The 17,476-nt window shown below is 40.4% G+C and overlaps 1 protein-coding gene across 17 annotated transcripts in view; it reads left to right on the top strand.

Annotated features, from left to right (window-relative positions):
- EYA4 (EYA transcriptional coactivator and phosphatase 4) overlaps positions 1-7,835 on the top strand; it is a 110,499-nt gene extending 102,664 nt beyond the window's left edge. For 12 of the 17 annotated variants that reach the window (XM_079970654.1, XM_079970661.1, XM_079970656.1 and 9 more), the window contains 3 exons: positions 120-241; positions 1,301-1,401; positions 3,187-7,835. In XM_079970654.1, coding sequence (XP_079826780.1) covers positions 120-241; positions 1,301-1,401; positions 3,187-3,267 — 304 coding nt within the window. In that variant the 3' untranslated portion in view covers positions 3,268-7,835. The other 5 variants (XM_079970657.1, XM_079970665.1, XM_079970663.1 and 2 more) reach the window with 3 other exon arrangements.
- Positions 7,836-17,476: the final 9,641 nt, after the last annotated feature.

Raw genomic sequence — 17,476 nt, 5'->3', positions numbered from 1 at the left:
TTGCAAGGCTTTTGCTGATAACGGAAAGAAACAGTTTTGCAGTAATAAGGCATGTAACCAACTTGTTTTAGAGAAACTTTTTATCATTATATGGATTTATGCTGTGTCTTTTCTCATAGGAGTAACTGTGTAAATGTTTTGGTAACAACAACTCAACTTATACCAGCCCTTGCAAAAGTCCTGCTGTATAGTTTAGGAGGTGCATTTCCTATTGAAAATATTTACAGTGCAACTAAAATAGGTAAGAAAATTAGTCTTCCCAGTCTTTCCTTGTTTTGTGGATGGGTCTCAATTTTCCCCTACTACTGCCAATACTTTGTCTCTTTTGGTTGGACTAAGCAATTTGTTCAATTCTGATGAGGACCAACATTAGTTGGCATACTTAGTTACAGGTAATGCACAGAATTGCATATCAGTTTCATGAACATTGTGAAAATGATCCACTTATGCTTGAAAACATTGGAGTTGTGAGCTTTGAAGTTTAAAGCTCCTTGACAAGAGGAGGGCATCTAAATTTTGGGAGATCCCCATCCTCTTGGGATGGGTAGGCAATCTTCATTTTTGTGTCTGGAGATGGAAGGCTTTGATCTTCAGTCCCCAGACAATTTCCTGCATTTGTTTGGGTAGTCAGGCTCCAGCAGAGTCCATGCTTGAAAGCCATATCAGATTTCTTGGGAGTCCCATATCAAATGGTAGCAGCAGGTAGATATAAATAAACAAATAAAGTGAAAGTTACTATGAAACAAAGACTGAGAAAAGCCCCACAGTTGAGGACCACTTGAGTATTGCTCCAACTGGCTTAGTAAAAGAAAGATGGATTCTGTACAGGTGCTTCCCCAGCACTGTACTGAACACCATAGCCTCACACAATCAACATCTCCTTCCACCACCCACAGCACTCCAACCAAAGTCATGGTGTTCTTTCCATAGGAAAGTGACCTTCATCTGTAATGTTTCTTGCAGTAGCAAACTTTATCATTAGATAAAGCAAAGTAATTTTCCCCACCCTGCACACCTTTAGCTTTATCTGAGAAGCAGCCACAAATTGGTGTGAAAATGTGGGTTTTAGACACTCCTAGCTTTTTACAGGACTCTCCTATCTTTTGTAGATCTTTGTGATGCCTGTTTTTGATAGCTCAAATAAGTAGTGCATTGTTTTTCAGGAAAAGAAAGCTGTTTTGAGCGTATAGTGTCCAGGTTTGGCACTAACATAACTTATGTTGTGATTGGAGATGGCCGAGATGAGGAGCATGCAGCTAACCAGGTAATATCTCTCAACTGTATCTCATTTATCTTCCAGGAAAAGAAAGTTGCTTTGAACGAATAATGCAAAGGTTTGGCAGAAAAGTAGTATATGTTGTAATTGGGGATGGTGTAGAAGAAGAACAGGCAGCAAAAAAGGTAACCTGTCTCATGAAATGTCGGTGTGATACGTAGATATTGATGCAAGCTTCTCTGTTTGCATTTCTGTTAGTGTGGCACATTGGCAAGTAATTGAAGTTGTTAGATGCCAAAAGCCCGAAACATAAGACCTACAAATTAAACCATTTGGATTCGAGCATATTCTTTATGATGACTTGCATGATTTGGAGAGAAATCAAAATGGATATTGATTATAGATCTTAAAAGAACTAAGTGGCTTCAGATATAATAAGCGTACATAAGATACAAGTAATATATAATAAAATGGGTGCTTTTGAAATTTGATGAAGGCATGCAAAAGGTTATCTGGCAGATGTGGAAAACCAATAGAAGGAATGCCAAATTCAGCTGTCACAAAGTAAAATGTATCTGAAAAGCATGAATAAAAGGTAATTAGCTTCCTTCCATAGAGGGGCAGCTTCACCCATAGAAGTTCTATAGAAGACAAAAGCACCACCAAGAACTTACTCTGCTATATGCGAAGTAATTGCAATATGAACATTTGACAACTCAATAATAATTGCACTTTAAAAAAAACAACCTAGCTGGAGGTTTCAATATTCATCACATTTCAGAATAATTGACAGCAATGTAGATAAGGCATAAACTTTATTAAATACATTTTGGGCTCTAACCAGAAATAGCCCACACTATCCTAGACTTGGGGAATCTAAGGAGACATATCATTCTGATATCAGATAGCATCTGTGGGTTTTGCTCTTTAGCTATAGTGGTTTTATTAACTTATACATGCTGGTTCCAAATGGTTGCTTCATATAGATGCAGTACAGGTGCTGGGATTGTCTTGTAGTTTTTTTCCAGAAAATCAGGTGATTGGTTTCTTTACTTTATGGTTGGCATGCTTTCCTCTAACTGTACCCGTTTCTTGCATGAACAGTTGTGGAAGAATAAATGAATGCAAATTCTTCACAAATAGATCTGAACATAATGAAAGTAAGGTCCTTAAAGTCCAAATTATGTATCCACAACATTTTTGCAATGTTTTATTTACCGAGATTTGATTTCACAACTCTTGCACTGGACCCATTAATCCTAGGACCGACCCTGTCATGCCTCAGCCCTCCACCAGGAGGCTGAGAAGGATATCCAACCAATGCCTAAGCCAAATCCTACCTGCCTATGGAATCAGTAAAGTTGTGGCCAATTTCAAATCCTAGAACATTGTCTTGCCCAGTTTGTTCACCTTCTTGAGCTACTAGGCCTTGCTCCCTGGACAGGGGTCACTATGAGTAGGTCCGCAATGATAATGTAAAACTAAATCTTTCACTTGTGGGGCAAAAAACATCTCCCATGTAATGTCCACAGCTGAAAAACTGGATCACTAGCTTTTCCACAGGTAGCTTCTGAAGGTGTGCTTGCATACATAATAACAAGTGCATAAGCTTTACGTATGGAAAGTACAGCTTCCAGTTGTACATAAACTTTGTGCATCTCCTTGCAAGGGAGAAATACATAATTTTCCACTGGAAATTGTCACCTCTTAACTATTCATAATTGATAAGCGTTATTTCTCTTTCACTCTCAATAGAAAGAAAATTGAGTTTACCCTATGGTCCTTACTGTAAGTTCATATCTATTTGGGTCTGACTTTTTCTTCACTGTCTTACTAAGAGAAATCAGGATAATTCTCTGGTGTTCATTTAAACTCTATGAAAGCAAATATAAATAATGGTGGTTTTGGGGGGTGATTTGTCAAATATATTGTTCATTTCTCCTCACCTTTCCCCCTCTTAACTAACACAGCACAACATGCCTTTCTGGAGAATATCTAGTCACTCGGACCTCCTGGCTCTACACCAAGCGCTGGAATTAGAGTATTTGTAACTGCTGTCACATAGTTGACAAATACTTTTTATATTTCAAAGTACACTGATATTTTTTATGTGTGATCCAGTGCCTCTGGCTTTCACACATATGTATGGTCTTAAGAAGGAAAAGCAATATTTGGAATGAAAATTCCATTGTGAAGGATTGAGATCACTGATTGGTGGAGTTACAAGTTTTAATTCTACACAAGGATGTTCTACATGGTCTTATACACACAACATTTTTGACTATTAAAGAACTATAGAAGAAGGTTGCTGGTACACACCAATGAGCCCTAGCCAGAGTGAACAGCTTTTGCAATGGACTCAGACTGGGAAAGCAATGACACGCGTTTTCTGATCGACAAGGGTGGTATTCAACAACATTCCTCACTATGGGATATATTCTCAGCACTGAGGTTTGAATCAAACTTTAGTCTACCTAACCCAAAAAATCTGAATTGGAATGTACTCAAACTGTGCATTGACAATCCTGTCTAGATCTGTAATATGTGTAAATTATTGATGAAAATAATTTACTGTGACTTTTATTAGCAGCTGACTTTGGAAGTGGATGCAATTTCTTTTGTTTTGGAGGTGTGTGGGATGGGGGTATATAATAATTATTATTGTCTCTTTTATAAGTTTGGCAAACAGAATGTGCATAATGATGTGTTGTGCCTTAAAAGACAAGATCTTGTTTGTGTGTTACAATGTAACATTGGTTTAAAATAATGTAGATAAAAGAAATAAACCTTTGTGATAATTTTTGACATGACCAAATTTCAAATTCAAATAATCAAAAGACAAGGGTGTGTATCGAAAGCACTTAAAAGTTTGTTGCAGTAAGGGGTGAGAGAAGTATTAATAACTGACAGCTGGTGCTTTTATTTAGTTTCTTAATAATTCCACAGATTGCAGGAGGCAAGTAACTTAAGAGAATGTCAAGAGGCTGAAGTGATATTGGGCACTGTGGGATTAATAATTAAAATGGCTGATTACTTGAGAACCATTTCTCCATTTTCATCTTTAAAGGAAAAAAACAAGTACTTGTACTGCAAGGAGCTTGATTTGATGAAGTACATATAAGGAGCAGCAAATTATTTCCCATTTACCAAGTCTCAAATTGTTAGCCAATAGGTTACATGAAAATATGGTTGATTCCTTCAAAAAAATATACAATGTGTCCTCTCCTTCCTTGTGTGCTGTTCTGGGGGATTCTCCCAACCCACCCAAGCCAATTTGGGAAGTGTGTACAGGGGAAGAAGAGTGAGGAACTCTCTTTGAGCAAGTGGAAATCCTTGTGTGGGCTTCTGGTAGTGGGATCAGTTATCTGGCCCTTGGTAGCCACAGTACAATTCAAAAGTGACTCCCCATTGGCCATGTTGGCTGAGGCTAATAAGACTTATAGTGCAGCAACATTGGGGGGACGGGACACTATGCTCACTAGTCCAACTGTAGGTTGTTCACAGTATGTTGTAGCCAACAGTCCAGGAATTTCCACCGGCATGTTGTTTATTAAAACATTTTCTAACTAATTTTAAGCTTGGAGAAAAAGATCAGCATAGCACTCAATGGAACTCTTTCCTTTTCCCCCTCTGTGGTCAGCCCTTTACCACACATATCACGCATGCTAGCCATTACTTTCAACAGTAGATCAGTGTGTGTGTCCTATATTCTTACCATCTCCATGGCTCCAGCTTGCAAGTTACTCTGTGCATGTGTAGCCACTGTGTGTGTGTGCATGCCATTGCTCACAATGGCGGGACAGGATGTGCTTTCCATATAACTACCCAGCCATTATATGCTCTGCTTTCTAGCTCTCTGCCTACCAGTTACACCTTTTGTTGACATGTAGCTTGTGGAATGGATGCTTGGGAAGGAGAGAGGTAATACTGGGGCAGCTATAGATCAGCCCCTTATTAATGCCTGCTGCACTATGGTATGTATGCATGGCAAAGGGCCAGCTGGATACAGACAGTGCTCCATGGAACTGTTTTCAGATGCCCTCTTACAGACACAACTGCATTTGTGTAGGGTGAATAATGTACTTAATTTTCTATTTTTTATATTGAAATTCTAATTATTGGAGTAAATTTATGTCATTTTATTTCTGAAAAAGTTTATCTTTAACAACAGCACTGGTGTAGAATAATTCAGTGTGATAATTCGGTTTCTGGTTTTCTTTCTAGTAATGTTCAAGGAAAGAGAATTATATATACTTGTCCCTACACTCTTGTTCTCTACTTTGCAGTCCCAGTGTTTTAATTAATCTCAAATAACAACAAGTTCTCCAGTATCGGCTTTTGGTGCAAAAGATCCTTAAAATAGTGTATGATGAGCCATATGCCATCCCACTATTCACTGGGTACATATATACTGTTATTTGGGAGGATGAAAAAACTTCAAGTTTTGTAGCTTCAAAGATAAAAAGGCACATATGCAGTTATGTCATAAAAATAATCAGTTCAGATCATCGTGTGAAATGTAACCCATTCCTGTTTTCCCATTTGTAAGGTTCTTTAGTAAACGCACAACCTTTACAATAACTGATGTGCACAGAAATCAGTATTTTAGCTCCCTAGGGCACAGAAAAAGAGGGCAGAGGAACAGGCATTAAGTTAAGTGAATCAGATTATAATGTGAATGTAAAACCTGTACTACCTGAAATTGACATATGCAGCACAATCCCACGCATGGTTACGCAGGAGTACATCCAACTGTGTTGAGTGTGGCTTATTTCTAGGAAAGTGTGCACAGAATTGCAGATTCAGATTCTCTGCTATGCTGTGTCCTGCATTAACAATATTCGTAACCAGCTGGACAGAGGGTTAGTGTTGCGACTTCTTAAGCTAATGTGTAAAAGTGTTTTTCACTGATGCAACAACAGCCAGGAAGGATGGGATATATAGTCAAAAATATCTGGAGGGCTCCATATGGGCTGACCCTGCCCTAATCTGTGCTGGATTTTGCCCCTGTGGACATATCAAAAAGGAATACTTACATCATCATATCAGATAATGAAGTTCCTTGCTCTGCATTGATGCACTCAGATGCATAAATCTGAGTGAGATGTCTCTTTGGTCCAACTACTTACAGGCTATTGATTCAAGGTTTTTTGTTTTTTGTTTAAAGGAAAAGTACTTGGCGTATATACTTTTTTTAAAAGGCAGCCATGTTGGTCCATAAGGGAAAACTCCAAAATCTGCAGTTTGAATGTGTTTTTTAGGACCAACCAAAATGTCACTAAATAGGAGAATTTTGAGGTCCCTGAATTTGTCATCAAGCTAGATTCGTCTTATAAATGTAGATTTCTTGCAGAGTTTTTTTCTTCAACCATTTTTTAAAGAGATATATTCCAATGACACACAGAGAATGAAAACCAGCTTATGTTGACAAAACTATAGAATACCATTAATGCATATTTTATTCATTCAGAAATAGTGTGTAGTTGACAATATGATGTGGTGACAACAGATACACAGTGCTGATGTGGTCTGTATTCATTGAGCCCCCCCCCCCATATTTCCATTAATATTCACAAAAACTCATATAAATGATGATGATGCTGGAGGGAGAGGGGGCTAGGTTTGCAATGCAGGCCCTTCTACACCAGCCTCTGTGTCTGGAGAGAAGTGAGGTCTGTAGGCCTCCACTGCAGTGACAGCCCAAGTTTTGGGTAACCAGCCTCCAGTGTTGTCCCAAAATGGTCATTTTGTGGTGGGGCACACAGAAATTCAAAGTTCTTCAGATTCCCTGAGGGCCTTGAAACTGTCACAATAAAAACTGGTGAAAAACACCCTTTTCCTATTCTCTGACCTAGCTGGCAGTAGTCAACAGGAGGAAATCTTAATAACAATTATTTTAAAAGAGAAAGAACAAACAAACACTCTTCAAAATGCAAAGGGGGGGGGCAGAGGGCTTCAACACTGACTCTTCCTCAGCCCTGGCAGAATACTAAGGAATCAAAATTGCCAAAATTCTGGATACAGAAACAAACTGTGTCAAATACTGAGCTGCTGTTTGATAAAAGTCTGCATGAAAAAAAATGGAATGTTGCCACTGAATTTTGCCTTAGGTGAAATTTGAAGCAATTTTGAATGTCCTCATTTAGGTAAAACATCTGTAGGAATTTTGATAAAAGGGGAAAGAACTGCAGTAAGATCAGTGAACTTTCTCAGAGGAGAATGGAGGGAGCTTCACACATCTCTAGGGAAGCTAGAATTTAAGGCGTGCCAGAATATTCCAACCAAACCATGGTTTTGTGCAAATTGAAATTTGGTCATTTGCATCGTGAGTTGTATTTTATATCATTATATATATGCAATCAAAAAACTTGTCCTCTTAACTCTTACCCTACCACAGAGAACACAAATATCCCATGTTTTAAAAGGTTGTGCAATTAAAATAGTGAACAGTGTGCCTTTGCAGTTGCTGTACCAATATAAATGGGAACAGCACATAAATATTAAGCACTTTGAATATTGTGCTTAAGATACAGAAATAGAGCACAATTTGAATGCATGTAAATACAAAGAAATAAGGGAAAGGTGGACTCAATTCAGTAAACCACTAAACTGAAAAGTTTTTTAAAAAAGCAATATATGCAGATTGTGCACAAAAATATAGAGCACAATTTATCCCCACAGTGCTCAATAGAGCCCCCCTCCCTCCCACAGGCCCTTGGCTAAAAAATACACATAGTGTAGTATATCAGTCATTACCTGTTTTGGGAGGCCCATATTTAGCCCACAACTGATAAGAACCACACACACAAGCTACCCATGCTCTGCTGTTGTGTTGGAGGTATTGTTTTTACTGTACTGCTGGATTTAACTGGGTTTCTTTAAATCTCAAGTAAGAGCAACAACTGGAGCATGCTGTAAAGAACTAAGCAGTATGTCTGCAGTATGTCTGTGTGTTTAAACTCCAAACTTTGAACTAAATGCTCCTGAAATAATAGATCAGAACTTAATCTAAATCTTTCCACATGTTGAGGGCATATAAGCTATGCCCACTGCAGTTTTAGATGTGATTTTCATTTCAGATTTATTGGGGTAGGGTGGGGTGTTTTGGAGCCATGTCTAGATGCTTGAATAAATGTGATATTTAGTGTCTTTAGAAGGGAACTTAACTGACATGAGCCAATATTGCATTTGAACTCCCAGCAATTGCAGCCTTGTGGAACTGTTGAAGCCAAGGGTCTATGTAATGTAAGTTGTGATTTATTTGGGGATAACATTATTTAAGAAAATGTAAATTAATATTGAAAGCTTGTAAAAAATGTGTATATCTTTACTATTTCTCAATAAATACACGTGGAAATGTTGTCATTTTCTGCACCATCCCCATGCTACACTATCATTTTCTGATTGAAATTGTGCTTTTCCTACAGTTGATATTTGCCCAGATCCACAGGAGAACACATTTTTTTTTGGGGGGGGGGGTGTTAAAGATTAAAATCCCAGAAAGGTGAAATCAGGAGGACTGAATCCAGCTCCTGCTCACACTCCCAAATAACTGGTTGCAGGAACTTTAATCTTTTTGGAAAGGCTTGCATTGCTGCTAGTCTCAGGTAAGGTAAAGGTAAAGGGACCCCTGACCATTAGGTCCAGTCGTGACCAACTCTGGGATTGCGGGGCTCTTCTCGCTTTATTGGCCGAGGGAGCCAGCGTACAGCTTCCGGGTCATGTGGCCAGCATGACTAAGCCGCTTCTGGCGAACCAGAGCAGCGCACGGAAACACAGTTTACCTTCCCGCCAGAGCGGTACCTATTTATTATCTACTTGCACTTTGACATGCTTTCGAAATGCTAGGTTGGCAGAAGCAGGGACCGAGCAACGGGAGCTCACCCCGTAGTGGGGATTCAAACCACCGACCTTCTGATCAGCAAGTCCTAGGCTTTGTGGTTTAACCCACAGCGCCACCAGTGTCTCAGGTGTGGGAACATTAAATTTTAAATCCTGCTTTTCCTCCAAGGTGTTCATGGCAGCATATATATAGCCTCCTCTACCATCACCATTTTATCCTCACAACTGAAGAGTGACTGGTCACCCAGTGAACTTCATGGCTGAGTGAAAATTTGAACCTGGGTCTCCCCAGACTTAGTCCAATACTTATTCCACTGTACCATGCTGAGTTAGAAAGGAGTGCTTGCTTTTTGAGCATGGTACCACCTGAGAGTGGTACCATTGCTACCACTGTCCTGGGGGTGCAGGCACTTTTAATCCTAGTCCTCAGCAGGGAAGAATGTGCCACCTGGGACCTTGATCACCTGCTGTCCCCTTTCCTTGCCCAAATACTAGTTTCTGGGCTTTGGAGAAGGGAGGTGTGGAGGTAGGTGCTTTTTGACAAGCCATGTGGCTATTTGTTTGAAATGCTCACAAAAGTTGGAAAGCTTTGGGGCATCAGTAAAAGAATGCTCATATATTGACTTCAAATATATTTTCTTGCAGTTTTCAAAAAACTAAACAAAACCTGAAATAATGCAGCTAAGCATTGTGTGTAGTTTGAGCCTAAGTAATTAGGAAGAACCCCCACACAAAGCTTTTCTCTGTATCAATGCTGCTTTAAGTATTTGCTTACGTCCACTAATCATCAGCTTTGGTGATTGTGTGTATTTTTTGAAAATGACCCCTTGGGCTACAATGTAACGCAGGCAGTTTTGCAACGAGGCCTTTAGCCTTTTATATTTAAAATTGGTTTTTGCAAACATTCGAACTCATCTCCCTGCCCTCCGTTACACCCGTCTGCGAACTGCCTGACTCACTGTGGTTTTATGATCATCGGGTACAATCCTGAACCAAGCAGTTGTATACCTGTGAAAAGACTGACCTTTCAACTTTTAATGTTACGTTTGCTCCAATAATGAACCAACAAATCATTAGCTTGACATTAATAAGCCGTTTTGCTTAGATAGCTATATCTTCTTAAGTAGAACAGCTATTTTATGGGTGAAATTGCTTGTTTAAAAACTTTTGGTGCACAGATAAATTGCCATGGCATGACCAGAAAATACCTCGTTTTAGCAGATGGTAAAAGTGTACATAATTAATGTATTCAGTATTCCCACCCCCACCCCCAAAAAAGCTGGTAAATGCAACTTATTAGAATTTCCTCTTGAAAGCTGGATTTATTAGCTTCAAAATACTGAGACTTTGCCAAATACATCTCTGGGAGATTGTATCCTGTGTTGCCATCTGTATTACACTAGATTTCAACAAGACAAAATTGAAAATTCTTGGGTGGCTCTTGTCCTGTCACATTCTATTCAAACTGAAGGGTAAGGATAGCGCACTCTTTTAGTGCCCCTTTTCACCTCTTCGTTCTTCTTTGCTTTGCTTTCTGGGTTGTTTCCCCTCCCCCCTTTTCCATTTTAAAATAAAGTGTGATAGGTGTACCATTTATTTCCCCAAAATGAGTTTAAATTCATCATATTGGTAGTACCTAATAAAGTTGCATGTTTAACAATGTTAAAGGAAATCAGGCATTTTAATGTTTAATTTGGGGGAGGGACCATATTTATGTAGAGTTACAATAATACTGTTTACTTGGCTTCTTGCAGTCTATTCATCATTTGCAATACCTCTTCACAATATGCTTTTCAAAACTAAGCACTGGAATCCTGAGCAATAATTCAGAATAACCCATAAATAAGGCAGCCCAATTGACCCTTGGGTGTTGGCAGATATAGAAAGAGGGGCACATGGTCTAATATTAATAAATGAGGCAGGTTTGTTGGTTCAGCCCTGCCTCTTTTCTATCCATTTCAGTCAACCAAGTGCTTCTTCACAGTGCTTTTATTATTAAAACAGTAACACCACAATAATTTCTATGAGAGTCTCACCCTGAGGCAGGTTCTTGGTATGTCCATATTTTTGAGTCTTAAGTAGACACATATTTTTTTTACAATTTTCCTGAGAGAGAATTTGCATGAGAGGTGCCGCTACTGAAAAATAAAAATGTGAGAAAACTATACTTGCACTGTGTTACTTGTTTTACAGTGAAATATACACAAATCCTCTTGAGCCCAAATCTCGCGTTAGCTGGATAAGAGTGCATAACCAGATTATTCTCAATTTTAAGGTATTTGTGGAAGGGGCTGTACTTCATGCAAGTTCCACAGGGCACCCTGCAATATACCCATATCCACAACCAACACCCTCTCCCCCCCCCCCTTCACCTGAATCTGCATAAGTTCCTAGTGGAGAGGGCATTTCATATTTTAGGTCATTACTGATCACAACAGGAGTAGCAATAAAAAGAAAAGAAAGGTTAAGCGCAATGCCTTATTAAACACATCTCCAGAAATTACATTGGTTGCCATTTGAACTTCAGCAATGAGGTGGACAATCAAGAATTTTGGCAAATAATACACATATTTGTTTAACATGCAGAAGACAACATGTACTGAATAAACCAGAAAGGGAAGATGAGGGGAGGGTGGGCATTGTAAAATGCAAAATTTTGGATATATGCAATTACAACTTGTTGAGACAAAGAAATTCAATAAAAATGTATTATTTTTTTAAAAGAATTTTGGCAAATAATTTCACAGCTGATGTGCCACCACCATGAAAGCCCTGCTCTGCATAACCCCTAACTGCTTTTGAGATGGGGAACAGGGAATGACAATGGCTAGGGTGAACTGGGAGCCATATAGGAGGAGATTTTCAGATCTCTGTTCCTGGTGCTTCCTTTTTCTTTTCTTTTCTCCCTTATGTTCACACACATACAAACACAGTTAAAAACTGGCACTCTGGCGTGTGTGTGTGTCCCCCCCCCCAAAAAAAAAAAAGTTGTGGGTTTCATTCATTTTTAAAATGGTGCTATATACTGCCCTTCAATTTAAACTGCAGAATGCTTTACAGTAACTAATAAGAGCACATGCACATAAGCAATGGAAGGTAGTGCTAAGAAATAATAATAGCAGGAGAGAAATAACACCAGAGATTATAAGCCTTTTACATAAGCATTGATGCCAGATGACCCTTATGGGAGAGAGAATTTTACAAGTGAACTCCACAACTCAAAATGCAGCATTATCGTACTGAGTCGGGGTGTGTGCAATGCTTTCTCCAAATATTCATTCCAGTGTTACTTGAAGACAGAATTGCACACTGTTGTTGTTGAAAATGCCCTTCTGGCATAACTTCCATGATTATGTGGGAAAGGCCCTAGTTTCCTGTCTGTGTCCTTTCTTTCTTACTAGAAGGAGTGAATGTATTTGAAAGAGTTGGTCTATTTTTGTTGCTCTTACAACAGAACACTGGCTTAAATCTAATCTTAGGTATAAAGTCACAGAGTGGCACTGTCCTGCGTTCAGTGGCTATAAGCCCAGCAGGCTTATATGAGAGGGGCTTCCTCACAGTAGGACACTTAGCAGAATCGAAGGACAAAGGGGATTCCTGCTCCCTAGAGCGCAACTACATGCTTGGAAAAGTTCTAACCTCATACCTGCTAAATAGGAAAATTGAGATGAGCAATTCTACCCATGGACCATGACTTGGGAAAAAGCCATCCAGATGGTTACAGTTTCCCCTGAGGTTTTGTGTGGTTCTAAGAGAAGAGATTGGCTTGGGATCCCAACTGGAAAGGCTAAGCACAAATCTAGAAAGAAAACCCCCTGTAGCCGACACTGGTACATACAAAAAAAGCAATTGTCACGCACACACACTTCTGTCCTCGCAGTGCCCCCCCCAAAAAAAAAGTCAGGTAAGAGAAGCACAGGGCGTTGGGAAGGAGGCAAGAGACTCTGGCAGGGTCCTAGAGCCCCCAGCCTCCTTCCTCAAGCTGGGAAAGTGCTAACTTGGCTGGAGGAAGGAGGACTCTAGCACCTTGTCAGAGTCTCAGGCCTCCTTCCCCAAACCCTCACTTACCTGGGCTTTGAGATGGCTCAGCACCCATTGCGTGTGTACCACTCGCACAGCCCTGAATCTGCCCAAGGCTAGATGTAATGGGCTTACATTACAGGAGAGTGGATTTCAGTTGAACTTTTAGGAGAAAAATCTTGATATGAGCAGTTTGGCAACTGCACCAATGAGCAGGGAGTTGAAGTACTGTACATAGATGTTCTATAAGCACCCCTTCAGCTCTGTGGCCTAACAGAATGTTCCTGAATCAGGACTATTATTAAAGGCAGGCATAGTAAATATTTCCCAATCACTCTGCTTAGCTATCATGACATTCTAGTCATTTATTTTCCAAGTATTGCTTTTTTATTTTTAACCCAGGAGGTTAGCTTGCATCGTGACACTCAGGCTGATATTATAAATAAAACAAAGGGTTGTGTCCTCACCCACTGGGAATGCTCAGAACTGAGTGTCAGAAACAAAATGGATGTGTTGACATTTGCCCTGTCAGTAAAAGCCAACTGACTTAATGGCAGAATATGCCATCTCTGGAATCCAGGGTTGGCAGGCTGGCTTTATCCTTTGCTACTTTGCAATCTAAATTGCCTGTGCTGAAAATTTTCAGTCATTTTCAACATTTGGAAAACAGCTTAGTTTGAGTTAAAAGTTGTTGGTTTCAAATAACAAAGCCTCGTGGATTAGAAAAATAAGGTGTGGAAGCATGGCCATAAGCCAAGATTTTTGTTGGGGTGGCAGGCCTTTTGTTGGGGGGGGAACCATTGATTGGGGGGGCAGCTTCCCTTCCCTGTATGCCGTCGTGTCCCCCCCCCCCCCTGCTATTCCCATGTGTGGAAGTGAGCTTTTATTTAAGCAATAATTGAAAAAGTGGAAGTTTACCTAGGACTGGTTTGGGCCTTTTTTGTTTCTGCTACTTGGTGTACTTTGTGTGTGTGTGTGTTGTTGTTTTTTGCATTTGAAACTGTTGACAGACTGCATGGTGTGACCTGAGGGAACACAAGCCACCACTATGATACTACTTTCTGTTTTTATTAATTTGTCAGTACATGGAACCTCTGCTTACAACCATAATCCATTCCGGAGGTCCGGTCATAACTAGAAACGTACACAAGTAGAGGCACACTTTTCCATAGAAAGTAATGGAAAAGTGAATTGATCCTTTCTAGATGATGAAAAATACCCCCTAAAACAGCAATTTAACACGGATTTTACTGTCTAATGAGACCATAGATCCATAAAATGCAATAATCAATGTACTGTACTATAAAATAAGAAAGTATTGTAGGTGAAAAAAATTAACATTCCCCTCCCCCTTATGTGCACTGATGATACAGTAGCCATTGTTTGGATGGGGGGGGGGGGGGCTTTTATCCATTTATGCAGTCACACAACCAGTAGCTGAACTGGGTGCCACACAGTCACAAAAACAAGTGCTCTGCAGCCGGCGGGGTGAGCTCCAGCAAACCGGAGGCCTCTCCCCGGCGGCGGAGGCCCCAGCACTGCCCCACAGCCGGCCAGATGAGCCCCAGACTGCCGGCAAGGCCTCTGTATCTAGAGGAAAGTTCAGTCGAAGCACCTACTGAAGGTCGTAATTGGAATTGTACGTAAGTAGAGCCATACGTAAGTCGAGGTTCCACTGTAATAGTATTTATCCCTCAGCTTTCCAAAGGAATATTACCAAAGGCTGAAAAAATAGCATGCATCAAACTACAAATGAAAACTCATTGAAAAAGAGCAGCGCTAAAAACAAAGACAATTCTAATCATAGTTGCATGCATTCAAAGAAACATCCAAATAATAAGCTGAAATCCAGCTTAACATTTGGTTTTTGAATTGCTATCGTAAAAATTAATCTTCTACATCAGACATGTTCAATGCGTCCACCACAATCGACAGGTAGATCATGCGATGAATTCTGGTCAATTGCCACCCGCCCTCTGCTGGAGACATTGGGAGGGACTGTTTTGACACTGCACGTGCGCCCACCCCTACCCTGTTGTGCGCCCACCCCTGCCCTGTTGGCACTGCCCTGTTGCCCTGTTGGCACATGCCCATCCACCCTGCACCCATCCCTGCCCCCTTGGGGGAAGTAGCCAGCGCCCAGCCACCTTTCACCCATCCCTGGGTGGTAGATCACTACAGTTTTTATATTGGATTGTGGATCACAGTCAACTTCAAGTTGGACATGCCTGTTCTACATCATGAGGTAACTCACGCATAACCTAACTGATGTTTTCATATAGAGAGAGGCTGGGCTGTTTTTATAAGCCAGGAAGGGCAAAGAGATGCAAGGAAAGCCAAGGACTTGGCCTAAACTGGAATTAGTTGGGAGTGTTCGGTTTTGCTGCTCTGCCTCTGGTCCAGATACGTTCAGTTCCCACAAGAAAAAAAACAGCTGCCACCTTGTTACAGCCAAGCTCCCGTGGCCTTGACAGCTGCAGAACAGGCAGGAAGAGGAGAGGTGCAGCTTTTCCCATCACATTTCTGTGCTGGGAAACACTTCACCTTTGGGGAATCTGCTGTGCGTCTGTGAAAGGCACAGACCTAGTGTGCCCAGAGAAAGAGCGATGGGTCTGCCCTGCTCCCTCAGAAACTGGTCGGGTGGCAGGTCATGAAGGGCGGAATCTGGCAGAAATCTCCAGAAGCCACATCACTGTTGATAACTTGGTGTCACAAAGAAAAGGGAAGATATGCAGGTGGGATGGTAAAAATGATCCTAATGATTTATATAGCACAGTTTGAACATTCAAAGAACTCCAAATACCTTCTTTCAGGGCCATGCTGCATATAAACCGCCCCAAGACCTGCGAGTATAGGGCGGAATATAAATAAATAAAATTATGCGGATGCATATCACTTTTATTGGTCTGAACATTGTTTGGGGGAGGGGAGGGTTGATAACAGAACACTGCCTAGGGGAAGGGCACCCCCTCCAGCAGCAAGCTTCTCATTGAGCCTGGAAAAGAGGAGACAGAGCCATCTTCAAATATCTTAAGGGCTGTCACATGGAAGATGGAGGAAGCTTGTTTTCTGCTCTGGAGAATAGGACCCAAACCAATGGCTTCAAGTTACAAAAATGAAGATTCTGACTATAAGCATCAGAATGAACTTTCTGACAGAGCAGTTCAACAGTGGAACGGACTCCTTCAGAATGTGGTGGATTCTCCTTCACTGGAGGTTTTTTAAGCAGAGATTAGGTAGCCATCTGCAGTAGATTTTGCTGAAATTTTTGCATTGCAAGGAGTAAGACTAGATGGCCCTCGTGATCCCTTCCAATTCTATGATTCTGTGAGTGGTGTGTGATTTGTAGGAGCAACAGCTAAAGCAGGTAATGGTTTGTATCTCTTCCTCTACCCCAAGCTCAGAATACTTCAGTATTTTCAGGTCTGTCAGTATTTTCAAACTTCAGTCAGGCACACATTTCCATGTATAGCTGAGAAGAGATTTGAGTTCATGTCTGAAGCAGGGATATGAAGCATATTTTTAATCTTCCTACCATTTTTCAGTTTAATATTTTTACCAAAAAAGCAGTACTATTACTATTACTATTGTTATTATTATGTTATTATTATGTTTGACCATTATGTTTGGTAGGGCACACAGTCAAAACAGAAGAAAATATACAAAGTTAGGATGAAGGATGTAATGAATTCACCCAAAGTTTCAGTCATCCCATTGCTGCTAAGGGGTTGAAATGAGGAAGAGTTGTCAAGGTGTGTTTTCATTTGAGTGATGATAAGGAGTGAAAATGTCTATTGTGGAGGAGATGAGACAGATGAATCATATTACCAAAACATAGTTTAAAGGAACTGCTTTTATTTGATAAAGCTGAGCCTGGAGTCTTCTCATGGACTCCCTCAGAGCCTAATGCACAGAGGGTCATGGCCAATGTTAGTCCTACTCAGAGTAAGCCCATTGACTAACTTGGGCCTATCAATTTCAATGGGTCTTCTCCGAGTAGAAGCTTGTTGGCTACAGACCAGAATATCTGAGGTGACTTAAGTTGAAACTCAGCACAGTGTATGTGGTCTTGCAATTGGCTGAGAAAACATGGGGAAATTTGTACAACAAATGTGCTAAACTTTGGCAAGGAGACATTGGCTCTGGTAATGATCAGCAACATGGAGTAATTTGAAGTGTTTCAGAATGTCTCAGCCAGCCCAACGCATTTGCCAGGAGCCATGATTCATCCACGAATTGGACCGGACATAATGCTTCCTTTATAAAGGAGGAGGAAAACATTCTCAAGCAAGATTGTGGCAATCTTTTCACATTCCAGCGAATAAATGTTTGTATACTGTGAAGATAGTAGTCAGAGAAACTCCTCTGACTCCAAATAAATATATAAATTAAGGCGTA

This window comes from Podarcis cretensis, assembly GCF_951804945.1.
Source record: "Podarcis cretensis genome assembly, chromosome: 3".
Classification (NCBI taxonomy): domain Eukaryota; kingdom Metazoa; phylum Chordata; class Lepidosauria; order Squamata; family Lacertidae; genus Podarcis; species Podarcis cretensis.
This window is presented reverse-complemented; position numbering and strand designations above follow the sequence as displayed.